This window comes from Apis laboriosa, unplaced genomic scaffold, assembly GCF_014066325.1.
Source record: "Apis laboriosa isolate Shangri-la unplaced genomic scaffold, ASM1406632v1 scaffold64_cov150, whole genome shotgun sequence".
NCBI classification, from domain to species: Eukaryota; Metazoa; Arthropoda; class Insecta; order Hymenoptera; family Apidae; genus Apis; species Apis laboriosa.
This window is the reverse complement of record NW_025224011.1, coordinates 513,748-540,582: the sequence shown is the minus strand read 5'-3', so window position 1 is coordinate 540,582 and position 26,835 is coordinate 513,748. Positions and strand designations below refer to the sequence as shown.

At 34.1% G+C, this 26,835-nt stretch overlaps 2 protein-coding genes across 3 annotated transcripts; one reads left to right on the top strand and one right to left on the bottom strand.

Moving 5' to 3' along the window:
• Positions 1-289: 289 nt before the first annotated feature.
• On the top strand, positions 290-3,691 carry LOC122718534 (ATP-dependent RNA helicase DDX24). Of its 2 annotated transcripts, XM_043943639.1 has the most exons (10): positions 290-391; positions 544-809; positions 970-1,746; positions 1,822-1,967; positions 2,054-2,346; positions 2,420-2,642; positions 2,691-2,802; positions 2,931-3,048; positions 3,132-3,309; positions 3,388-3,691. In XM_043943639.1, exons 2-10 carry the CDS (start codon positions 624-626, stop codon positions 3,689-3,691), a joined length of 2,337 nt encoding a protein of 778 aa, XP_043799574.1. In that variant the 5' UTR covers positions 290-391; positions 544-623. The 2 variants fall into 2 exon arrangements, with proteins under 2 accessions (XP_043799574.1, XP_043799572.1); XM_043943637.1 differs by lacking the exon at positions 290-391 and having other exon boundaries at positions 484-809.
• Positions 3,692-3,883: 192 nt separating this feature from the next.
• LOC122718480 lies at positions 3,884-26,571 on the bottom strand. The gene is made up of 5 exons (XM_043943550.1): positions 25,015-26,571; positions 7,825-7,968; positions 5,678-5,979; positions 5,079-5,335; positions 3,884-4,863 (listed from the first exon to the last, which is right to left on the bottom strand). Exons 1-5 carry the CDS (start codon positions 25,325-25,327, stop codon positions 4,113-4,115), a joined length of 1,767 nt encoding a protein of 588 aa, XP_043799485.1. The 5' UTR covers positions 25,328-26,571; the 3' UTR covers positions 3,884-4,112.
• Positions 26,572-26,835: the final 264 nt, after the last annotated feature.

Genomic DNA, 26,835 nt, shown 5'->3' with positions numbered 1-26,835 from the left:
GCCGCAAATGAAACTCATAAATAAAAGACAGCAAATAAAAAGAAAAGGATATAAAATAAGAATTATCCATTAGCGCCATCTCTTAGTGATGAAGACATAATAAAGTAGAATAAGAATTAAGAATTAGTGCTATCTCTTGAGTAGTTTCAGAAAACATGTTTCTATAAACATTCAAGAGATGGCACCAATAGGCAATTCTTATTTTATCTCTATCTTTCTCTCATTATTTGCTATCCTTTATATATGAGTTTCTTTTGCGGCACTCTGGAGATGGCGCTGATTCCACAATTTTTACTTGATCTCTATCCTTTTCTCACTATATGTTTTTCTCATTTATACTTGTTTTGTAAAATTTATTCGCTTAAGAGACGGTTCCGATATATTTTATCATGTAATTTGATTATTTTTTATATTTGTTAACTATTATTTATATATCAAAAAGTATATAAATAAGTATATATAATTTCAAGCATTCATTCAAGGTTTAAGTACATTTATATTGTGTGTGCTAATGTTGATTCTCCACGTGTTTCTGTTTTTCAGGTTTTCTTAAAATTATATATATTTAAATATAATAACTTTGCAATTGTAATATTAATTATATTAATATTAATATAAAAACTATGGCAAAAAAGAAACATAGTAATCTAAGTATATGGAAACCATTAAAATTAGAAGGTTCTGTATTTTCGGGTAATGTTGAGGATTTAATTGGTATTGAGGAATTAACTGATTATAAATTGGAAAAAGAAAATAATAAAACAAAAATTGTAATTTACAATGATAAAAATGATAAGAAAGAACTTAAGGTAAAATAAGAAATATATTTTTCAATAATATTGAATTTTTAATCCATTTTAATTATTAATCGATGATAATTTTTATTATTATTGAAAATTTATTATTTAATAACTTATGATATATATATGATGTATATTTTATGAACATACATTTATTTATTTGTAATAGAGTTCACGAAAGCATAAACATTCCAATAAATGGTTGGAAAATGACATAGATACTGAACCATTATTAAAGAAAACTAAAAAAATGAAACTTAAAGAAAAAAAGATTAAAGAAAAAAATATTAAAGAAAAAAATGATAAAGAAATAAGAAAAGAATTATCTCCAAGAAATGATTTAGATATTAATTCTAATAATGATAATCAGTTTTTTAATGAATGCAATGAGAATAAAAATGATGTATATGATATTGATACCCAACAATGGCAAATATTAGGTGTATCTACTCCTATAATAAAGGCATTAAAAGATCAACAATTTTATCAACCAACTCCTATACAAGCATTAACTTTGCCACCAGCAATATTAGGTCATAGAGATATATTAGGTGCTGCTGAAACAGGTAGTGGCAAAACATTAGCATTTGGAATCCCAATTATAAATGGTATTTTGGAATTAAAAAATAAGCAATCTGATCAGTTAAATGTAAAATCTGAAAAAGAAAAAAATAAAATTATTGAGAACAAAGGTTGGATATGCTCTGAAAATAAAACAATAGAAATTGATAATAGCTCTGAATCTGATTATGAAGAAAATATTGATAGTGTTAATGAAAACAATATAGGTTGTGTACGTGTAATTAATAATATAAAATTTAATGAAACAAATACAGAAAATTATATGGAAAAACCACTATATGCCTTAATATTGACTCCAACTCGTGAATTAGCTATTCAAATTAAAGATCATTTGACTAAAGCAGCAAAATATATAGATATTAAAGTAAGACTTGATAAATAATATTAAAAATTGTTTAAATATTAATTATTAAGTATTGATATTTATATTTCTATTTAGATAGCTGTTGTATTAGGAGGAATGGCAGCTGTTAAACAAGAAAGAATATTAAGTAAAGGTCCTGAAATTGTAATTGCAACACCTGGTAGATTATGGGAATTAATACAGTATGGTAATCCACATCTTTGTAAAGTAGATTCTGTTAAGTAAGTTTCATTAAATATTTTATTTAAATTAATGATCTATTTCAAATACATACAATATATGTCATTGAAATAATATTATTCAACAGGTATTTGGTTATTGATGAAACAGATAGAATGTTAGAAAAAGGACATTTCCAAGAATTGCAACAGTTATTGGAAAAAATAAATACAAATGAAAAAAAATTGAGGGAAAGACAAACATTTGTATTTTCTGCTACGTTAACTATGGTACATGATATTCCAGAGTATTTACAAAAGAAAAAAAGAAAGCATATTAAAAGCAAGATAAAAAAACTTACACCTGGTCAAAAATTAGAAAAAATTATGGAATTAGTAGGAATAAAAAATCCAAAAATTATTGATGTTACAAAAAAATCAGGTTAATTTAAATTTTTTTATCATATAATTGAAAATAATACATTTGATATAACATAATTAAAATTATTTTTTAGGTATTACCGCTAATTTAACGGAATGTAGAATAGCTTGTACAATGGATCATAAAGATTATTATCTTTATTATTTTTTGAAAAGATATAATGGTAGAACATTAGTATTTTGTAACAGTATTGGTTGCGTAAAACGGTTAAGTACTCTTTTTGGAATTCTTGATTGTAAACCTTTACCGTTACATGCAAGTATGCAGCAAAGACAACGATTAAAAAATCTTGAAAGGTAAATATTATTTAATATATATAATTTTGAAATAATAAAAAAGAACAGATTTCAGACGGATGAAAATGGATTATTAATAGCTACTGATGTAGCTGCAAGAGGTTTGGATATTCCAAATATTGAACATGTGATACATTATCAAGTTCCCAGAACGAGTGAGGTATGTATAAATAGATATAATAAAAATTTTAATTATGTGTAAATTGATTGAACATTTGTTATCAAATTAATACAATATTATTAAATATATTTGACAATTTAAATTTTATGTTTATAATTATTGTTTAGAGTTATGTACATAGAAGTGGCAGAACAGCAAGAGCAGAAAAAAATGGCATAACAGTACTTATGATGGAACCTTCTGAAAAACAATATTATAGTAAATTATGTAAAACACTTGGTCGCAGTAAGTAAAGAAATTAAGTTATGACGTGATATTTTCATTTTTAATATCACATATTTTTAGTAATACAATAATTTTAATTTTAGCGGAAGATTTACCGATGTTTCCTGTAGTAGATAAATTATTAGTTGCTGTAAAAGAGAGAGTTGATATTGCTCGAGAAATTGATAAATTGGAATTGAAGTGTCGTAGAGATAATTCACAAAAAGGTTGGTTACGTAAAGCAATTGAAGATATGGATTTGGTTTTAGAGGAGGATGAAGAGTAAGATTTCTTTTAATTTAAATTCAATAACAATTAATAATATTCGTTTTCTTTTGTGAAAATAATTTTATTTTACAGAGATTTAGAGTTAAGAATAAAAGAACAAGCAGATTTAAAACATCAATTAAAAATAAAAAAACGTCAATTAACATCACTTATGTCAAAACTGCTATTTCCAAAAGGATTTTCTGGAAAATATCCTGATGTTAATATTGAACTTAAATTAAATGAAGATAATCAAAAAGCTATTGATGTAATGAAAAAAGTTATAGAAGAAATTCCAAAAAAAAAGAAAGAAAGAAATAAAAAATCTAATGCATCTTTTAAAACAGCTTCTTATAAAATTAAAGCTTTAAAGAAAAAAAATAGAAAGAAAATGTAATATATATTTTCCAGTAAAATAAAAGGCAATAAGTATAAATAAATGTTTCATAAATTTTTTTTATAAATCTGTTTTATTCTTTGCATCTTGTTTTTCCTCTAATAAAATAAATTTTAAGAAAAATTTTTCAGATTTTTGTTTGTATTATATTCGTTTTTCATTTTATTTTTTAAAAAAACATAAAACTTTTCATTTTTAGAACTTTATTCATTTTCATTACTATTGTTAGTATATATGGCAAAGATATGTACATGCAACTATTACAACTTTTAAAATATTACATATTATTTCATAGTGCTTTTTATATAATATAATACAGATTCAATTTCTAATTCTACGTTGATAAAAAACGATCAACGAGTTCTCGATCATCAAACACAGCCGGTTAACTTATAATAATAATAATAATAATTTTCCATTTTCAAAATATCGTATTGTAAATAACTTCATCTTCCGTGCTGATAATCGAATCAATTTGATCAGTCGTTACCATCGAGTTTGCATATCTATTATTGTCACTAATTTTGCTTGGCAAAGCTGTAGTCGAATCACGACCTTTTACAACGATTTTGATCCTAGCCATAACATGACTTCCGGGACATTTTTGGACCTGTGCAGCCGCGTTCTCACAAATCTCCGCATAAATGTCATCAGCTTTAGTCCTAGTTAACTTGGGAAGGGATGGCACTGGTGTAAGACTATCTCTAACACGAGAATAATTGGGTTGTAATTCAACATTAGCTGGCATTTCTAGAACACTGGTGGATGCCGATCTTTGTACAGGTTGTTTAGAAGAATTCGAATGATTCGGATGAGAGGTAGTTTCTGGCTCTAAACTGGAGTAACGCTCTTGACATCTCATTGCAATTTCCGGTTTCACTGCAAACGTGAACGAAGCTGATTTTTTCGCGGGGTTCCTGCTACGATTGCCTTGAGCGAATTTCGAAATTCGATCTAGAAATCCGTTTCGACAATTCTGTCTGGTTTGACTCTTTTCTCGAACGGTGCTTTTCTTCAATTGTTCCAATCCATCTTTCAGACTTTGCAATATTGGCTTCGTTTCCGGTTTCGGTTTGATTTTTTTTAAATGCATCTCCTTAAGATTTTCACCGACTGGATGCAGTTTCAAAGGTGCCACTCTTGGTTCCGTTGCACGATCTCCGACAGCCCGGCTGAAGTGGAAGAACAGGTTAAGCCACATAGAATATATATTTACAAATGTTTTATATCCTTTGAATAACATGGTAATACGAAATATAGTACGATATATTATTTTCTATCAGTGATTGCATATATTTTTATCCCATCGTGTATGTATGCATGAAAGCGATTTATCGATGAATCGATTATTTTCTAGAAATGGAATATTATTTTATAATTAATTTACCTGCAGGCAGATAATAATCGTTGCATTTTCGGTGATGCCAGAAGTCTAGCTTCTGATGGATAACCTAATCGTGCTCTTCTCACTCTTGGTGCACCATTTCCGGTCACAACCAACTCAAGCATTTCAGGATTGTGAACAGGTCTTTCCGGTACAATGCATCCTAAAACAATTGGACCTCGAGTTGAACTTTCCAGTTGCATTAAGCCGCCATATTCCCTTGGCAATGGTACAGGTAATGGACCGGCTATTAAGCGAACCTAAAAATAATAATAATAATTTTATTTTTTACAATATTATCGATACGACTATATAATAGTAAATTTTTACCTCTTCTGATAATTTAATCGATAAATGAACAATAATAATGAAATTAAATGTGTATAACAAAATATAACAAATCATATGATATAATATAATATAAAATAACAGATCATATGATTTTTTTAATTTTTTAAAAAAATTGTATTAGAATAAGAAAGAAAATATTATATCAGATATATATATACGCAATTTAAATTATTATTGAAAATAAAATAAAATGATAGTAACAGATATTATCAAGTGTAATTAAGGAAATTAAAAAAATAAAATATATTTACCCTGAGAGGCAACGGTCTTTTAGCAAGATGATGTACTTTGTACAGTACTGCATCGCTTCCGGTATCGATACTTCCATTCTGGCAAATAGCATAGAATTCCCCTCTTGCCGACAAAGAAGCGAATACCTCACGACCATGTGGATCCAAACATTGTGCGTACTGATCCTTTTCGGAAGAGCTGCCAGAAATTCCGAAGGAAACCGTACTACACTTTCGCGTGTCTTGGAAAACCGCTATTAATCGTAGAATCTCTCCAGCTCTGATCGTGGTCTTTGTATAATGAGCTCGTAGATTGCCATTTTCTGTAAATTAATAAAGATCTTTTGATTAAAAAAGAATTAAATATTGAACAACGTGTGAATTTAACTAATATCTCTTTGAAAGAAGATAGAGTTAGGTTCAATGTACATATTTTTGGTCAACGAAACAGTTCCAATTGCGGTTAAATTATTTGCGGTCGCAGGTGGAATTCTTGCCATTTGCGGTTTGCGAATTGCGGTCGTGAAGCTTTTCCACACATTTTGTTTTGATTTAAAACTAGGAGAGAAAAGTATAATATTACATTCAGAAAGGAAGATTACAAAGATGTCGTGTAATTTTATAGCAATAACAATTTCTAGTTGAAAAATTAATATCAGTATTTGAAATTACAGAAACAAATTAAGATTCTTTATTTTATATTTTTGATATAAATCTACTACATATTGATTTCTAAGAAAGTGAAAAATTATATTTAAACTTACAAATTCAATATAAATATTTCTCTATTAAATTGTCAAAGAAAAAAATAAGTTGAGTATAATAAATTTTTTTATTATTCTTCAAATTCCATCAAATTTTCTATTCTTTTCTATTATTTAGAATAGTTAATGCAATGTCATTTCCTCTGTGACTGCAAATAGAATGGCACTGCCTACAGACATTCAACGCTGTGTAATAACCTACCAAGATATTACTAAGTATCTAGTTATTTAAAAAAATATATTTTCAATCCGCTCATTATTCCCTTGTAGATGATATAATTTCTTATTTTATACAAGATACGTGGTATTTCACTTTTTAAAATGGAAATATCGACAATTTCAAGCGTAAAACAGAAACTGAAACTTGAATACCCTTCTGTTATGCCTCTTATATCATTGCTTTGTGTGTTTCCGCCGCTATATACTCCATTTACCGCATTTAACTTTCTGCTACCGCTTGGAACGTATAATTTGCGCATTCCCCATATTTCTCTTTTTACCATGTCAGGGTATGAACGCTGATATTTATATGCATTTAGGTCAAGAACGTTGCTGCTTGACATTACAACCGATATTACATTCACGTGTGTCATTATTTCTCTTTCCTTTGCTCCTTTTTCCGCCTCTTGCTTTTTTTGCCTTCTCCAGCAATTTTTTTTATGGTGTTTTGATTCTTTTCTCATACTTAACTTGTTCTTCGCTTCATAGTGATTATCTGTTATTTTTTCCTTCTTTTCATTTTGAATCTTCTCTTGTTTTGTTTTAAACACTTTCTTAGTTCTTTTTATCTTTACCTTCTCTTTCATATTTCACATTATTTATTTCTATTACCTTTGACTATCTTAGTTTGATTTTTTGAATACTTTTTTCCTTATCTAAATACTCTTTTACTATATTTATAAGTATTTTAATCAAATTTCACTTTTATCGTGAAATATAAGAATTTATTTGATTAAATAATATGTAATCAAAGTTATATATATTCAAAGTAATTAAAAAAAAAAAAAAACATTAGTGAACTTAAAGAAATTATACAATGGTTGTCATAAATATCAAATTTAAAGTAATAATCATTTTACATAAAAAATTTAAACGCGATATAAATTTTTTAATCGAATTTCACCAAATGATCGAATACTTATACATATACGAGTGCATTTCTTTTCTCACTTTCGATCTCAATTCAATTTTCTCGTTCTGTATTCTCGTCTCGTGCTCTTAATTAAATCCTCGAAGAGACGCTAATCAACGGTAGAAATGCGACGGTGCAAGAAGTTAATTTACGAATCGTATAATTAACGAGATGCCCTGAAGAATTGTGCATGTGTGTGACGCGTGATACAGCGAAGAATTCCAATCTTAATATGTGTATACGTCTTTAATTTTCGTGGCATTCTCACTTACCCATTTTCGAGTGGGTCAAGATGTATGCCCTTAAAGGTGCGGCTAAAAGAAACGCTGGTACCCCTGCTCGTACCAAGGAATCCACTCTTCTGTACACCCTTGCACTGCCCGTTGTATTGTTCCCAGATATCACAGAAAACCATCCTGAAATAAATGAAAATTAATTTTTTATTTATATGTATTTTAATGCAATTAATTATATGATAAATTTCAGTTTAATTATAATATAGTTTAATTTCTAAATATTAATATTTAGTTTTATTTGAGATTCTATTGGAAAATTGTATTGTAAATAGTTCAATATTGATTTAATAAAAATTGCATTTATTGCAATCCTTAAATGACAATTATATATTCTTCCAATTGAATAATAATTGAATAATAAATCATCAATTTGTTATCTTTCAGTAAATCTATAAATTATTTTTTTGAATTATACTCCTTTGAACAGAGAAAAAAAACATGAAACTTAGAAAGAAAATTACAAGAGAAATATCGTAAGACTCTATATGATTTCCTATGATAATATTTCAGGGGACAGGTTTGTGTAGAAACATTAGGTGCATAGAAATAATACTTTCTACGATTGAATGCAAATTTTACTGCTCAATTGCTTTGAGAGTAATGATATTCAGACATGGGAACGACTATTGATGATTGTTCATAATGTGCCAATGTAATTTATTAACAAGGGGACTGACATTTACATTTCATTATTCTTATTCATACATTTTCATCATATTAAAATTAGCAATTAATTTTTTTTTATGATTTCTATCATATTTACAAAGACAGCATCAAATTAAAAAAAAATTCCTATTTGAATTTTATTTTGATATTTAGTTCATTATTGTAAATGATGAATCATTAGCATGAAAAATGTTTCCAAGTTGAGTGCCAGAATTTTTTTTCCTGTGAAAAGTTTGATGAATATATCGTGCGTCAGGCTACATAATGAATAATGGATGATGCAGCGAGTAGCTGAATAATGTCAGTAATAAAATAGTAAACTAAATTGGTTTTTGCAAAGTGAAGAAATAATCTGACCCTGCAACGCATGATTTACATCAAATTATTGAGTCAAGTAGCTGCAAATTGCATACGAATAGGCGACCGGATATGGATATAAACGGGGGTCGTTTATGAAAATAACAAAACAAAACTTTAACTACAATGAAATTATAATTTTTATATAGAATGTTTCTCTTTATTTTGTCGTTTGATTATAATTAATAGAAAATAAACAATTTACATTATATGGTTATTATTTGATTTACTTAAAGAAAAAGAAACAATAATTGTATTTGACTTAACTTTTAAAGAGTATATTAAATCAATTGCATGGAAATTACCTTTATATAGTATAAATTAATAAAATAAAATTTATAATTTTTCATAATATCTTATTACTTTTTCCTTATTAAGTGGCATCATCTGAAAAGAATAGAAAGTTAAATATTAAATTTAATTACAATTCTTTCATTTTATGTAATCAAAAAGATTTTTAAATCTTTATCATTGAATAATTGTTTAATATCATCCATTTAATGGAATTAATTGGAATTCAAATCATAACAAGGTAATACACAACTCGAATAAGTTTAATTTGCAATTTACACAGATCCAGCATTTTTTATCTACTTATTTGAGTATATTACATACCGCCAAACACAACATAAGTGCATATCAAGTTTTCACGTTACATTTAATAATGTATGCAGCATACATTGATATATTCGCACAGTTGATCCAACCCATAAATTAGCTCGAGCATTTTCAGATATCGCTCCGGACAGATTTACGTTCAAGTTTGGCGCGCGTAAAAACGGTCGGCCGTATTAACAGTCGTTTCGTACGAGTACTCAATTATCCTGCTTCTTTACAAAGTCGTGCGTGGACAGTATAAGTTACGAGACACTAAACAAAATACTTTGCAGCTTACCGTTTCATGACGTTAACGGGCTTTGTTTCGCAATATATTACGTGCAAGTAATTCGCGCGTTATATCGGTCGAACGAAAAGCTCTGCCATCCGCCATTCGCCGGGCGAGGCGCTGAATTATATTACACCCTCATGCGCATGCGTGCGCACGCGCATTTTCGTCCTCGGTTAGTAGCGATATGCATGTGCATAAGGGAAAAAGTCTTACTATCCTGTATAGGTTATGTCGTTGGTGTGTGCAATGGGTAACGAGAAACGTGAGAAGAAATATAACAAGACGCTTTTAAATTATAGTTAACCGCGCCAGTGAATGTGGTGTGTGGCCTGGTATCGTCCGCTAACCGATATGCGTTATGCATATAAAATTATCTCGCGTTATTACAGCCGCCACGAGTTACGTCGGAGATTCGAGTAATTACGATACAGTTTAAACGGACCTAAAATGTTACCAGAGAGACCTGGTCTTTTGATTTCTGCCGGCCTTCTACTAGGGGGGAAAGGCATCGATGCGTGTGCGCGAGCGAGCTTCTGCCGGGCAATTAGCGAATGCCATGCAATTTCCAATGGAACACGCCGGAAACCGTTCGGTTTTCTTCTGGCTATAATTGGTCGCGTTCTTTGGACTACGCTTGCGAGAGCCGCCGGTCTTCGGAATGTGACAGGTTATTGCATTTCTCTTTGATTTATTTTTGGAGACAATAGCTTCTTTTCCTATTATTTTTGTTCATTTTCCTTTCTTTTTCTTTTTGATTATATTTCGGCTTTTTTAGGAAATTAGCATCGCATGAATTATTAGAATGAATAATTAAAATTGAAATAATAGATCATTACATTGGAGTCATCTATAAATTTTTTGTTTGTAAATTCGTATTAATTATTGAAAAACTATACTAGCCAATTTGTAGAGACAGTTCTGAGAAATACTTGTTTAATGATCTAAGATAAATATTTTTCTCTATCCGTTCGAAACGCAGATCATCAAAATAATTTCAGTTTGCGTGTTTCTTAGCTGCGTTTTTTTCTCTTGTTCACCAAGAACTGTGGCTGGATCACGACCGTTCGTTCACGATAGCCCTTTTGCCTGATCCTCATCACCGTTCGTTTTATTTTTCCGTTTCGATTTGTCCCCTTTGCTGATCTAGGAATCGACCGCAACGATCCGACGAAGAAACGAAATATCGTCCCTTCCTGGTACTGCCGCGGTCCGAGGCATTATCCGTGTTTTGCCTCGTTTTCTCCACGCTGGCGCAAGATCGAAGTTGCCGTTATGTCATTCGTAACGGGCTTCCATGCTACGTCTTCAGGAACTAGTGCGCCTGCGACGTTTCCAACGTTCGAATACCGGTGGGCGTTTAGAATTTACGCATGATTTACCGGTAAATGGCAATTTTACGCTTTCCGCCTTTTTGTATTTTCTATTTTGTTTTGTGGATCGTAAGTAACGCATATAATGTATCGTTCTGTTGTTCTCCTTGCTAATTTACGAACTTCCAAGTAACGTATATTGCTTCGATGTTGAAGGAACTCGTGCGCCAATCTATGCGTAATATAAAATTACGACGCTCTAAATTTTAACGAGAATTCCGTGTTATTCGTTTCGAGTCAAATTGACATTTTTCGATTGGTATAACCTTACATTGTACCAGTAATTCTCAATCTTCTTCGAATCGTAAAATTCCTTTTATAATGATCAAATAACCTGTAAGTTTTTTCTTTACATTTTTATAAAGAATGATGTATAAGTACAATTTTTTGGACGATTCAGAGGTTAAGTTGCACTATACATTACTCTAAAATACCACGTGTATTTTCGATTGTATATTACATTCTTAAAAATCTTTCCCTATAACAACTCGTAATAATGTCATTGAAAGATCTCAACATAACCTTATCCAGAACTATCTCGAAACGTACATAGGTCACCGTCATTGGCGTCCCGTGGAGGCGGGGAAAAAGCTGGCTTAGAGACTTCAAATAAATCGAGGATTCGCGTTCCACCGTGTTCGCGGTTGGTGGTCTTCCGAAGAAGGACGAAGGATGTAGCCATTTAGTAGGAAGGAAATACACACCGACGTGTTTCGGTTCGTCCGCAAAAAGCGTTCCAAAGTTCGACAAAGATACCAGGCGCGCGCCCCGCGGCGGTAATAGCAGCGAGCCACGGCAACGGGGACACGGTAGCCGAGTGGTCGGCTGATCGAAGGTCGGCTGGTTCTTTTGGTCGTCGCTAATTGATTTAAGAATGCCGCCCCGATGCGAATGCACGCATGCTGCGCATCGAATCCGGCCTTTAAGGACCGTGTGCGCTTGCTAGTGAACACGAGCGCCTCCATGCCCATCGAATTGGAATGCTTCGATTATTCTAGACGATCCTAGTCTTGAAGAGACCTAAATTTTTAGATCGTATATTTTTTTTTTTTCTATTTTAACCATTGTAAAGTTTGTTTTTCACATGGCTGTTCGAACATGGAATGTACATTTGGACAATGATAATCTTTTAATAGATTAGCGAGCGAGTGAGTGAAAGTTAGGTTAGGATGTACTAAGATTTGAGAATAGGTTTGAGAAAGTTTTTGCTTGGTTTTAATTGTAATTTGAAAAAGTTTTCTTCTGAAATAATAGAAGCAACATGTCAAATTGTTAATATTATTAACAATTGTTATAGTTAATATATATAGTAAAGTATTTCGCAAGAGAGTGTTTGAACGTTTGAAGTTTCTTTTACCTTTGAACAAAAGATATATTATTGAAATCAGTTTAGAAATTACGTTTAAATAAATTTCAATAGAAACCGTGATTGTGATTTCTCGTTCTCGGTTTGTACACGATAGACACAGGATATACAGGGGAGCGTGCACTCCGGAAAAGAAATGTTGCAAACGCGTATATCCCTCGTAATCAACAAAGAATTGCACAAACGGGCTTCCTCCACTTTCCATTTCCACGCCCGTATCCGACATAGTTAACGCGACTTGCATGTTCGTGTTTGCATTCAGATTACAATCGAATAGAAGATTGCCGTATCCGTTGGAAAAGTCTATTTGAAAAAGTAGCTTCTTGAAAAGAGGGGTAAAACGAGTCGCAGAACCCGGTAGAAATTCCTTCCACTTCCTCGACTTCTTAATTAGAGTATACGCTATCATAAGATTACGCAATTTAATGGTGTAATTACATAGCTTTTCGATTAATTATTCAAGGGGATATAATGTTTCCTCTGAGAAGGGATTTCGTGTCAAAGTCATTGTCAGCTTAATAATAATAATCCGCTTTTTTTCTTCGATTTTGCGTTCACATAATCGTGCGGATGAAACATTACAATCAGCGCCTGTGGAAATTAAAACGGTATCGAGGAAAATAAAAGTTCGTTTGAGGAGAGATTGCAATGAGTTTTACGATGATGAATAATAGGTTAGGTTAGAATATTTTCAGTATTATACACCATCAGATTACGACAATACATACTTCTACGCGAAATCATCTTTTTCTAAATCAAGTTACACAAGATCGAAATGATTCAGGCCACATTTAACGTAACGTTGGTCCCCAGTAATCGGAAGTGACGCATTACTGGTCTACGTTTGGTACGCAGCGATGCATTGCGAAACGTGAACGCATTGCGGGACGTGTTTTCAGCACGTGTCCGGGTTTAAGTTTCAGAACAGGGGCGTTGAATAAAGCCATGCGTCGAGCAACCTTCCCTCCCCCTCGTCTAAGAACCGTAAATGGACTCATTGTCAGTGAATCGCAGAAGGAATCCATGGCTAAGGTTGTTATCCCCACGAGGAACCAGATGTTCGTGTGATCCAGGTGCGCTTTCAAGATACACGTCACATTGTAACGCTCTTCAGGAATTAATTCCGGCCAAAGGATTTTTCCCTGACTTCCTCTGAAAGGAGACCTTCTCCTTTTTCAATGAAATCGACAATGGTACGCTTGATTCCAGATGTTATCTTCCGTTCCCTATCTGACAGTTTTAAATGTCCCGGTGCATGCGGCGCATGCGCACGAATGCTTCACTCCGATTACATTTAGGTTAGGTTATTTCAACTAGCAATGCAAATAATTCCAAATTAAATTATTTTATTATTGGAAAATTTTTAACGAAACGAAACCAATAACTTTTTTTTTTGTTTTGCATTTTTTAAAGTCAATAAAAATAAATTTCTACAAAGTTGAAAAAAAAATTTTTTTTAGTACGTAAGAAGAGAGGAAAATGTTTAATTATGTAGACGTATATAACTCCATATCAATGCGATGGGATCAAAATGTGCCGTGATTAGAACTCGTATCATCACCGTTAATCACTGATTCACCGTAAGATCCATATTTCTTGAGGTACCGTAAGATTCATACTTTGTGATACGCAAGATGCACTGTAAAATTGATACATCTTGATACGTAATATATGTCTTCCTGATTTCGTAATGATTTCGAGGATTTTTCACGCAATTTCGCGATACTTCAACCGGATCTGTGATATTTCATATAAGCCACGATTTCCTTTCAAAGCCCTTATTTACTTCTTGTCAAAGATCCATTGTGTTTTACCGAAGTGCCGGTTGTAATTTGAAATAGTTTCTTCGAAACCGTTTCTACATCTCCGGATGATGGATTTTCACAGAACTTTATGCCTCGTTTACACGGTGCGACAGCTTGCACGTTTTTTTTTACCATCGAATATCGTTGCATAACGATATTATTGCTGTTTTTTTTTTTGTTACTAATATTTTCTAATATTTTTAGAGCAAAGAGTAAGGACATAACGATCAAAAGTGAGATTTTTTTTCTAATTCTAAGATCTAATTCTTTTTACCATTTCTAAAATTATCATATTTTTTTTCTCTCAATACTCGTTTTTCGAAGCGAAATCCAATTATATTTATTCGTCCATTTCATTAAATAATTTATCACTTTTATTTTTGTATAATAAATAATAACAGCGAAATATAAATTTATTATATCTAAAATGATGAAAATGATTACAATAAATTATTCTCAATCCTTTTTACCGGTTAACACGATAAAAAATATGATTGTTATTGATGCATAGTGATTATATTAAAATTAATATATTACATACTGAATTTTACTGTCATTATAGTAATCAATTTTTTGCCATTGCAACGTAATAACACACAAGCAGTTTGTTGCACTATGTACGGTACAACTTCACGTATTAATCTCAATAGGAATAAAATTTAAAGTAATGTACGCTCGAGATAATTATATGGAAAAGGTGGCGCGCCTAAACGTGGGGCAAACAAGTTAGTAAACTTAACTTCCCCGTTGAATAGGTTTTTAATTACGTGGAATCGCGATTACGCTTTCACACGCAATTTCGAGGAATAATTATAAAACATCGACGATGATAATTATTTCGATTTAGAGGATAATCTCGGTTCAAGGCATGGAACGTTTTATGTTTCGTAACGTTATAGTCAATGAACAACCGGAGATATATTTCTTTTTTATTTTCAGGAATGAACGTGGCATTAGAAATCTTTCGAAAATAAACGTATCTTATCACGAAAAAGTGAGGTTATAACAGAAGATTCCTTTTAATAGCAATCATGAAAATAATAGTAATGGTGATTATTCCTTCCGTAGAAAAATTATATCAAAGAAAGATTCGAAATTAAAGTTAAATAGGATTATAAATAATTTCAATCTCGTTTAAATAATTTTCAAAGCCGGACAATATCAAGTCCAACTTAATTTTTCTTTCTACTAACGATGGATCAATCCTAGAAATCATTGGTTCAAAAGCGTATCTTAAAATTTTATCGTCTGGAGGAAATTAGGCAATTAGTTAACCGCAGACAGACGCGAATCGTAGACAGGAGAATGTAATTGCTCCTTTATTGTCGTCCATTTTTGTAGGTTCACGATATCCGTACAAGGCTATATGGATATAATGACCGTTATTTGAAATTTAGGGGGAGCAGTTATTTGCGGGAGCACGTCTGCTAAAACATCCTCGCTTTGTTTAGAATGGAGTCTAGCTTGTCCGACCAAATTTCTTTGAAGTGATTTAGAAAAGCCATGTGGTCGTCGAAATTCTTTAAATTCTTTCTTGGAACCCGTAAACACTGTTGGACAAAAATTGAATTAATATATTTCTACGAAAGATCTTGAGATTCAAATTTAGAGATTTTAAAATGCAAAAAAAAAAAAAAAAAAAACGAAGAATAATATGCAAAATAAAATATTCATTATAACATTTTACGAGCAAAGTAAATTTCCTTTGTGAAAATAATTATTTGCATGATACTTGAATTAAAATTTTCTGTTCTAACAATAAGATCCTTAACGCAAAATTTATTTCTAATCAGCCAACAACAGTGCTCGCTTTTTTATTCTCGATTGTATTTGTTGGACATTGTATCAGTGTTAAAACTAGCATGATTTGCAGCCAACCGAACAAAGCAGTAGAGCGTGGAGTTTGCAGGCCAGTAGTACTCGCAGTAGACATGTTAAATTGGCGTGACTTGTGGTCACAGAACTTTCCTTCGCACTTTAGCCTGCTTTGGAGATCGACAAAGGTCCAAACCCAAGAATTTTTTATGCGTTCTGCCACCCGTGATTCTGCTATTTCCGCAAAATGACTCTGTAATTAGAATGACACGCGTTTCATACCTGTGAAACGGTTCGTTATAGAACAAAGAAAACTTGATTTCTATCTTTGATTTCTTTCTTATGGTTTTTACTATCATATATATTGGTACAAGCATCTAATCAAATTCTTTCTCAAATAAATTTAAGAGTGAGCTTTTTTATCAAGAAATATTAATTAAATAGACAAAAACATTAGAGACTTCTTCATGCTATATTGTTATTTATATGGAAGTATAATTTTATAATAAATCATGAATAAGAAAAAATGAATTTTTGAAGAAAAATAAATTCTTATAATGAAGAAAGATCCATCTAATTTTAGTTTCTTATTTTTTTCTATATTCAAATTTCTATAATAATAAATGTTTAAAGGATCATTGCAAGGATAAAAACTTTTTAGAAACTATAACCTGCCTCAATATCTTGATCAAACAAGTAGTCAAGAGTATTCTATCTTCCGATGAGTATCGATAAAATTTATGTGGTATCAGGAAAGAATTATAGCCAATAAATTATCGTTGAATTCAGCTTTTCTTTCCTTATATATTTCCACAAGTAAAAAAGATTAAACTAAATTTCATATTCTTTCTTTTTATATTTATAAATATCTACAATTTTATTATACCGTCAGATACTAAAACATTTTCTTTCTTCTTCCAAAATTTACTCAAAACAGTAGCAAAAGCTTTTGGTAAGTACAAGAAAGAATTTAATCTACGAAAAATATCGAAAGATTCACCTTCTTTTCCCCGACTTGTAAATTGCTCGAGAAAGAAACGTTCAAGAACGATTGCCTTCATCTCTCGTTGCTTTTTCCCCATCTGCTGGAATTAAAATCTTTCGCTTCGTTCGTCGATCGAGAGTACAAACCAAGATCGAATTACAATTTCATAAGCAGCCAACCAACGCGCCTCTGTTCCACGATATTCCTCACTCTTGAGTCCTCTCGAGTTTGATGCACCCTCTCTCCGAGATCGCGACGCACCTTTTTTTGCTCGCCCTCAATGTCTTCATTTCGTCCCTCTGGTTACGCGTCCGTGAGGAAAAACTTGGAAAAAATTCACCCATCGGTTTTTGCACGCTGTCGTAAGCTGATTACTATGATTTATGGAGGAGGTAGCTTTCGCTGCGCGCTTTCGTCGCGGATTATTTCTTCTGCGCACCCTTGTCCCCCCCTCCCCTCCGGATTTTTTTACACCCTTTCTGTTGAAACGTATATAATAGAGATATATATATATGTTTGGAGCTTAATCTTCTTGACTCTATCTCTAATCTTCGAATTTTAATTTTAAAAATTTTATAGATCAATTTTTATCTTAAGTTTGAAATATCGAAACGATGCGAAAAATTCACCCAAACTTTCGTCGCGGATTATTTCTTCTGCGCACCCTCGTCTCCCCCTCTCCCCCGGATTTTTTTACACCCTTTTTGTTGAAACGTATATAATAGAGATATATATATATATATGTTTGGAGCTTAATCTTCTTGACTCTATCTCTAATCTTCGAATTTTAATTTTAAAAATTTTATAGATCTTAATTTTTATCTTAAGTTTGAAATATCGAAACGATGCGAAAAATTCACCCAAACTTTTCGAAAAGGAAGCTAAGGGAAAAAAATATCGAGTGTCGCGCAAAAATGCTCAAGGAGGTGCAAGAACGTCTATTTTCGGTGGAATTGTTAGCCTATTGGTGCGCGACCGACCCGTTGCCTCTCTCTCTCTCCTCTCTGAATCGGTAGTAAGGGGGAAACGGAATCCACGAGTCGAGGGAACTTGAACCTTCAACCGGGATAAAATTACTGGGGAAGATTCAACCGTGCATCCGATTCCAGGGGCTGATAGGGACGATGGACGATATCGCACAAATCACCGGCTCACTTAACTACTATTCGTGCAAACCCTCGGCTACGACTCAGGGCTCCAGTTTACAGTAATTTATTAGGCGTGTAAACCTCCAGCTCTTGGCCGACGAGGTCGACGTCCTGCGTCCCTCTCATCAGGAGACCTTCGGATCCTTACATTTTTTTCCCCTTCCCTCCCCCTCTACGGTGCCCTCGCGACGATACTCCCCTCAAATGCTTTCCTTCTCTCTCTCTCTCTCTCTCTCTCTCTCTCTCTCTCTCTCTCTCTCTCTCTCTCTCTCNTCTCTATCTCTATCTCTATCTCTTTCTTTCTAACCTCGAAGAATGGCTTTATGGTTAGGATGGAGGATCCATCCCCCTGGGAAGGAGAGATGGTTTTTGCTACGTCGAAAATCATCGACCGCGCTCCTGTCGTGAAATTTACATTCCACGGATATGGGGGGAGGAGAGGGGGTGGGGGTACTATGTGTGCATCGTAGGAAGGGACGATCCTGAAGGGGGGCAACCTGTTTCCTCTGCGAGGATCTTGGAGAGTTTGTCGATTGTATCGAATTTGGAAAAATTTTAATATTCCAAAATTTGTAATAATTTGTTTAATAAAATGAGAGTTTGAAGATTTAATGTGGGTCAAAAGTGACAGTATCATTCTTCGTTTATGCTAGAATTCTATTCGTTATGCTTGTTTATGGAGTTATTCAAAGTGAATATTATTAATTTATTCAATATATATTAATATTATTTTTAAAAAAAGTATTTATCTTGTAATAGATTATCACAAATTAATATTAATTTTCCATAATTATTTATTATCCATAAGAAGAGAGGCTTAAAATAGGCCTTTTCTTTATAAATGTTTGTTCAAAAAGATTCATCATTCGCAAACGATTAAAATAATGATTTATAATAACGTGATAAAATAAAGAAAAAATAGACTGATATTTTATTTAATAAATTTATATGAATCTTCAATTAAAAGGGTTCGAACATTATTACTTCCTTCTAAATCGAGCATAAGCGATTTTCACGTAAGTTTTTATAAAACGATAAAAAAAAAATTCGTATATTGACTACTAATTATTTTACAAGTCATCTCGTTTTACAGTCATAAAGCTACTTTTCAGGTTTTCATAGTGACCATATCCTCATCCGTTTTATGACACGACGTGCAAAGTAATAAACTTTCTTCACAACCATAGTCCTGATTAGCAGCCATTAGTTTTTTATGAATGATTCCCGTTATTTCCCTTGTGTTAGATAAAAGTTGCGATGCAATAGAATTTATGATTCATCCTTTAAGCGTTTTTTGCTTTTTTTTTTTTTTTTTTTTTTTTTCTTAAATTACTGGAAGCTAAAATAAAGGCTTGGGAAGATAATTATTAATAATGGCTAAATAAATGTTTAAATGAACGTAGTTTTTTTTTTTTATTATTCTTCCTCTTAGTTATTTCATTTTTTTTTTTTTTTTTGCTATTGAATTGTATGTTTAACGATTATAATGAATATATTGAGCGTTGTACTTATCAGGTGTATGTACTTATCTTTCTGGCTGCTATTTCTTAATGAAGAAGAGAGAGGGAGAGAGAATTATTATAATTGGAGACTTGTAATCAAACTTGTTTTTGTAATTAGTCGATAGATTATCAGAATATCGATATTAAAAAATAATATTTTTAAATTGTTAAAAGAGAGATTACCAATTCTGACGATAATTCCATTTTTCATAAGAATCACTGAAATAAACAGAACAGTTAATTTGATTAAGATAACGAAAAGAGAAAAAAAAAAAAATTCCAAAAGATCTCGTAAAGGCAATAAAGTTAATTGAAAAATACGCTCTAACGATATTTTGGTGAGTTATTAATGTATATATATATATATATATACAAGAAATTACTACCTACAAATACATCGTTAAACAGCAGATGAATATTTGAACAATGCAATTTTTATAACGTTTAACGTACATATACGTATAATTTATAATTTGATAGTTAATTATGTAATAAAATGAAGCGACATAAATCACATATACGATCGTTGACTGCCAATTAGCCGGATAATTAGTTATAATTGTTAAATTTAATCTTTTATCTAATATCAAGATTTAAAGATTTTAATCCAATGACGTAGCCGATCATCTCGATCATGCTTTGTCATAATCATCATCATCATCATCATCATCATATATTTTCTGTCATAAAAATTTTCAAAACTTTAATAAAAAAGTTTAACTATTTTTTTTCAATTTCCTATATTGAACTTCTTGTCTGAATATACCTATATTATCGAAGGATAAATAAATGATTAATAAAGTAGTATTCAACACTTTCATCAAATTATATAAGACAAAATATAAACGAAACTTTGAAAAAAAATCTTACGTTTGCACGCTTTCAATTTCTTCCAATAAACGTATCTCCGTATTAAGTAATAGAAAACATTTACTTCGTTATAAATTACATGCTATGATAGTTTTTTGAAGCGGTATCCCGTCGTAATCCCATCTTATCCAACTCTTCCCTACTTTCTACACCTCTAGCACCCTATATTTCACATTTTCAAAACAAACTCCAACTGCAACGCTCGAATAATCATACAATCCAGTTCCCTGTATAACAATCATTAAAACGAACAACCTTCCTTCGCAAAGAAATAACTATATCGTTTCACTTGCTTTCGAAATCGTCCAGAGCAAGTAGCAACCTTGTACACAAGGTGTTCGGATGAAACAGACGAATTTAACGAGTATCAACATTTTATTCCATTATTTAAAACATACGTCTTTATTCTAACTCTTTATCCTAATTTAAATCTAGGCTTCTTCTCAAAAAAATCATCTCAAGAATTTTCATTTTAGAGCAATCATCCAGAAGATTATAACTGAAAACAGTTTCGATCATTTCTAATAAACTATCACTAAAAAAACTACATCTTCAACTCTCTAACTTACCAAGAGAATTTTTTCGAACGATATAACACATATTTTTCACGAAAATATCCACGTTTTCACTCTTCGTCTAAATTCGTAATTCGAACACTGTGTATATCTGCTCGGTCGGTAATCCGCTTCTCGCAACAACGTGCGTCCGATCGTGCATTTCATGCACGTGCGTCGGACAAATGGGATTAGCCGGGTGACGAAAGTGTCCGCTCGGAACGGAACCGATCGTGCCGTTTGAAATTCCACGATGACGCAGAAGGAAAAGTTGCCGGTGGAACAGTTAACCGGGGGCCCTGTTCGATGCCGGGGCACCTGAGAATTTCTTGTTGCACACGCGAATCACAAAGAGTCCTTGGTTGGCCTGATTGGAGTGACGCGAGGATCGATTCACCTAATGAAGCCACCTGGCTTCGAGGTAAACGCGGCTCTCTCCACTCGTGCATTGACATTCTATCGTTTAAAGAGATTTGCGTTTCTTTGGCCAATCGGAGAAGATGAATTGGGATGAATTTCGATGTAGAATTTTAGATCTCTTAGAATTTTAAGTTTTTTTTTCTTGGATATAGATACTGATAAATGTATGGTGATAAAGAAATGTAAAGTATTTGATAAAATTTTAAGAGAATGTTAAGTTTAAAAAAAAAATAATTTAAACAAAAGTTTAAAAATCTAGATTCTAATCTAAAAATTTAAATCTAATATACTAGGGAACCCTAGTTTATCTTTTGGGGTCTTTAGATTTCCAATGTTCGGCATTCATTTTAACTGGATTCCTTTCGACAATTAAAATTCTTTTAAAATAGTCATTCTGTAAAAAAAAAAATCTAATTTTATTCGGGCATAAAGTGTTCCAATTACATTAGAATTAGATACTAGCGCCACGTCAAGCGATCGGTGAAGAAACTAGCGGAAACACAGTTGTCACGTGGGCACAGGTCAAGTTTTTATCGCGTTCACGAGGCTCATCGTGAATTGTGCCGCGCTTATAGAGTATTCGTAGGCGTTAAATAATGTTTCCTTAGTCAATTTACTGTTAGTGCCTTGTTCGATATAACCTGCGCTTGGCCGGCACGAACTGCATATTTACGAGCGGGTTGTAAACCGTCGGCTAGGCGTGTGCGTTGCACTATTTGCTACGATAAATTGGAGCAGGCCAATTTGTCACGAGCTCTGGGTTCCACGGAATGATCATCCTTATTGTCGACCGATAACGATCCGTCCGTTGAAATAATTTACAATGTCGGTGTAGGAGCAAACGGTCTCGAGACAATATGCTGAAGCATTTTTTCCTTTTTGTTTCAGGATAGTATGCGATACTAAGGAAGTGTTCATTGTTTTTGCGAAGAGACGTTGCAACTCCTTCGGAGCGTATCTTTATGAGGAAAATGGCTATTTATAATCCTGATTAAGTTCCCATAAAATTTCATATATATTTCTACGATACCAATAAAACATTTACGATGATGTATCTTTCTTATCAGTATATCAGTATCTATATAGGAAAACGTCTAATTTTGGATCCATAAAAATTAAAAAAAAATCATATTCAAAAGTGTATTTTCTCATGCAGATTTACTTACTCATTTTACTACGTTTGTCATAAGAGTACTAATAATTAAATATCATTTATATTAAAGCGTATTTTGTCACATTTTAAAATTTCACTTTTCTATAAATGCAATCTTCTTTACATCTTTTCAATCGCTCGCTATGCTCCTCATTATCCCAAATCCATCCTATTGAACTCGATTCCACGGATTGTGCATCCCACATTTTTCTCAAATTACATCTTCCAATTACACAATTACATAATACTCGTTTAAACGCAACGAGACAACCATTTCAAAACGTTAATGATGATCCCCACGTAACAACCCCTCGTAACACATTGTCCGAGATGGAAAGGTCAGTGCATACTCGACCATAGCGTGGTCTCTCGATTATTTTAAACGAAACAGCGTGATTCATTCACGGATCGTTTTCGCCTACGTGGATCGGCACCAATAGTAAAAGTGTCGCAATCGCACGTAACCGATTTCCCCCGCGATGAATCAACGCTATCTCGAAAGCACGCGACGATCATAAAAATTCGCACTCGGGTACCTTTTTCTCTCTCTCTCTCTCTCTCTCTCTCTCTCTCTCTCCCTTTCTTCTTCCTCTTTTTCTTTTCACGCTTATCCACGCGTCATCACACGGTGGTGGCCGCAACCTCCTTTCGTCACGATCGGTAATCGACAGGTTAATCCGTTAGGCGTCGCTTCAATAACGCTGTCGTGTGTTGCAACTATCGAGTAACAGGCAGGTATGCTAACCACTATGCCCACTCGTGACGTTTTCATTAGAGGAGGCCGAGGACGGATAATCGGTTTCGATCGGGGTTAGAATAAGATTGAAATCGTTTAAATGTACAGTTACCTCGACCCCTTGACTCCCGTTAAAGGAGTAAAAATTTATAAACAATATAATTTAATAAATCTGTCAAACAACATATATATATATATATGATCGATTATATATAATCAGTATAATTCAAATATTTTATTATAATGAGAAACTGTTTCTAGATCTCTACAAAGTACAATTATTCAAATTTCATTATACATCATAATTTCATCTCTGCAACATCTTTCTACAATATTCAATGTATATAATATGCATGTACCAAGAACATATCCACCAAACATAAATATCGTTGCTATACGGTCGAAGCAGCAACAAAATGAAGAAAATAATAGAACGAACTATCGGTCCATCTATCGATCATATTTTTCCCCCGAAGAATACGAGAGGATCCAAGGACAGTGGTTCCTACCGACAATCCTTTCCATCTTAAAACTCTCTCTCTCTCTCTCTCTCTCTCTCTCTCGCCATTCTCGCCCGGCTCAACCTTAATACGCTCGCGTTACCCTTCTTTATTGCCTCGTAATTTTCTTGGTGAACGTCAGAAAACCAATATGGAATACCTTCTACCTCCGGTAGATATCCACCTTTGAGCGGAGGGTCGGGTCCTCCTCCCCGCACACGGTTTTGCACACTTATTGCCACAATGGATATAGTTTACGATTCGAGAGTGGAAGGTTAGGTTAGGTTTTTCCAATATCGGGACGAGTTTGAAAGACAGGGGAGGGAGGGGGGGGACATTGGCGAGCCCTTTGCGATATTATCGACGAGTTCGCGTTACATATACATATACATATTGTGTATAACCAGTTTCAGTGATCTAAGCTGGTTATCACAACCGTTCCCGTTTGCTTTGCCAGGCATAATTTACGTTTTCCTGAAAATGTCTACCGGATACAGGGGCCATTAAGAGCTAACCGCCGGTTGCCGAACGATTATACTTCACTATCAATTATGAGCGATCCTTCTGCCTTTTTCCCCTTTCTTTCTTTCTTTCTTTCTTTCTTTTAGATTTATATTTCGCATCGAACAAGTTTTCGCGGGATTTGATTTATTCTTCGAGCGGAAGATGAGCGGCGAAGATGGTTAAATGGGACGTTGGCGAAATTCACGAAGGATTATTTATTATTGTTTCGTTGTGGACGAGGATGAAATTTAAAGATAACTCTAGAGAAAGTAATTTGTTCCTTACATAATTTACGATAATTCGATATTAACTATAGAGAGAGAGAGAGAGAGATATCGAGCTAATTTCTGTTGAAATGTATACCAGATATATACATTATACGTATACGTCATTTGTCATAAAGCATTGACAGTTAATAACAACTGTCAAGCCCCTTGATTAACAGAAAGTGAAAAATGATGCGGGGACACGAACCTCGAGAACGTATGCATTTTATCAAAGAATTAAAAGAAAAGGGACAACTCACCCGGATAACCTTCTGGAATGACTATTTCCGGCCCAACTTTGACATCGTGCCTGTAACGATGTATCAAAAGGGTCGCGGTAACGCGGAGCGATCTCTGTTGCTGTTTGTACAGCAACACCGGCCTTCCGCCGGTGCCCTCGAGCCTCACCACCCTCGGCAACGAGAATCGATCCAGGAACTCGCGCAGGGGCATGTAGCCGCCACTGGACCCGGAACTACCCTCGGCCGTCGCCTCCCTCGAGCTCGGCAACGATTTCGGCAACGAAGGCACCTCCTCGCTCGACATCGTCGAAAATTCACCGTTCGACGACATCTTCGACGACACCCCAAGGAGAGGAGATTCTTCCAACTTCCCGACTACTACCCGATATCAAATACCCAACGTTCCACTCGTGTCTGTCCGCCGATCGGCAAATCCTCTATTGCGCATCGTTCCAAATCAACGATAACAACGACGAGCCACGATTGAAGGGATCGCCCCGTATGGACAAGATGCTCGGTAACGTCTCTTTAGAAGTTTGAGCGGCGCTTCCAGTCCGAACGATTATTCCAACTTTCGACAACATTTTTATCTCTCATCCGCTCTATCTTGGACGACCACTTCCCTGATAAACGTGAGGTTACGTCGGTTGCTTAGGGGTCCGGCCCGGTCACTGTCACTGTTTCCACCTCGATAGTTATCCGCGGTGGAGCCACACAGTCGCGATAAGGGATCTGGGAGGGAGGGGGGGGGGGCGGGGCAAGATTTCAGAACCGATCTCGATCAAGCCTGAAAGCCGCCGATCGATTCGAGTCATCGAGCGCGACCGAAGAATTCATTCACTGTACACTAACTGTTACCGCAAGCAACAGGGCGCAGTGAGATCACGGTGTGGTTCTTGCAAAACGGGCGGCGCGTATCTCGACCCTTGCGAAAATTCTCTCGTTGGAAAACTTTCTTCGAGATCCTTCCATCCTCGAAATCGCTTCGCTCGGCCTCCCCCTTTCCGGACGTCGGTCGAGGCAAGGATCGCAGCAAGGTCATTCTTCCAAGCAGCTGATGATTCCGACCATGGTGTTGCGCCCCGACCTCGAGATCCCCCTCAACGCCATTTCGATCGATCTGTCCACGTGTCTAAATCGTCCAACTCCTTCAAGAATCCATACGTGCTCCCCAGTTGGCGTTTATGATTCTAATGGAACTTCTCACGCGAATATTGTATACGGTGTATCAGTTTTAAGAGATTCCAGACTTCAGAGCCCTCAGCATCCTACTTGGCAAGAAACTGTACGATCCTTTTTCTTAAAACAAGATCTTCGATATATATATCAATTGTATAAACTCTTTCCTTCAATTGGATTCACACCAATTAAAGGTAATCACTTTTATAAAATCTTCCATTGGATATATAAACATTTAACTCTTATCTAATATTTAAGAAGAGTGGAGTGGATCACTTTCCTTCTCCAACGCAATTGTCCCTCCACGATTGGAAAAACTTTCGGGACGATATTTGGGACGATGTACGAGGTACGAGGCCAACAATCAGGGACTTCCTCCCCGGAGGAGGGAACCGATCGAAGCGGCGGACGCGAAGTCACTGACGCCCGGCGTGACTGAGGCCCGGCGTAAGAGGCCCACCGACACACCGACGCGGCCTTCCACTACACGCGCGGCTGCCAGTGGCCAGCGTGTGCTACACGAGCGGCGGCCCTCCCCGGCCAGGCTCTAACAGAATACACGGCTATGGTCGTAGCTCGACCTACGACGGGGGACGACGTGGGCTTATTCAATAGGGGTCCTATTGTGCTCGGGCTGAACTGTTCAGCCACGGACAGAAG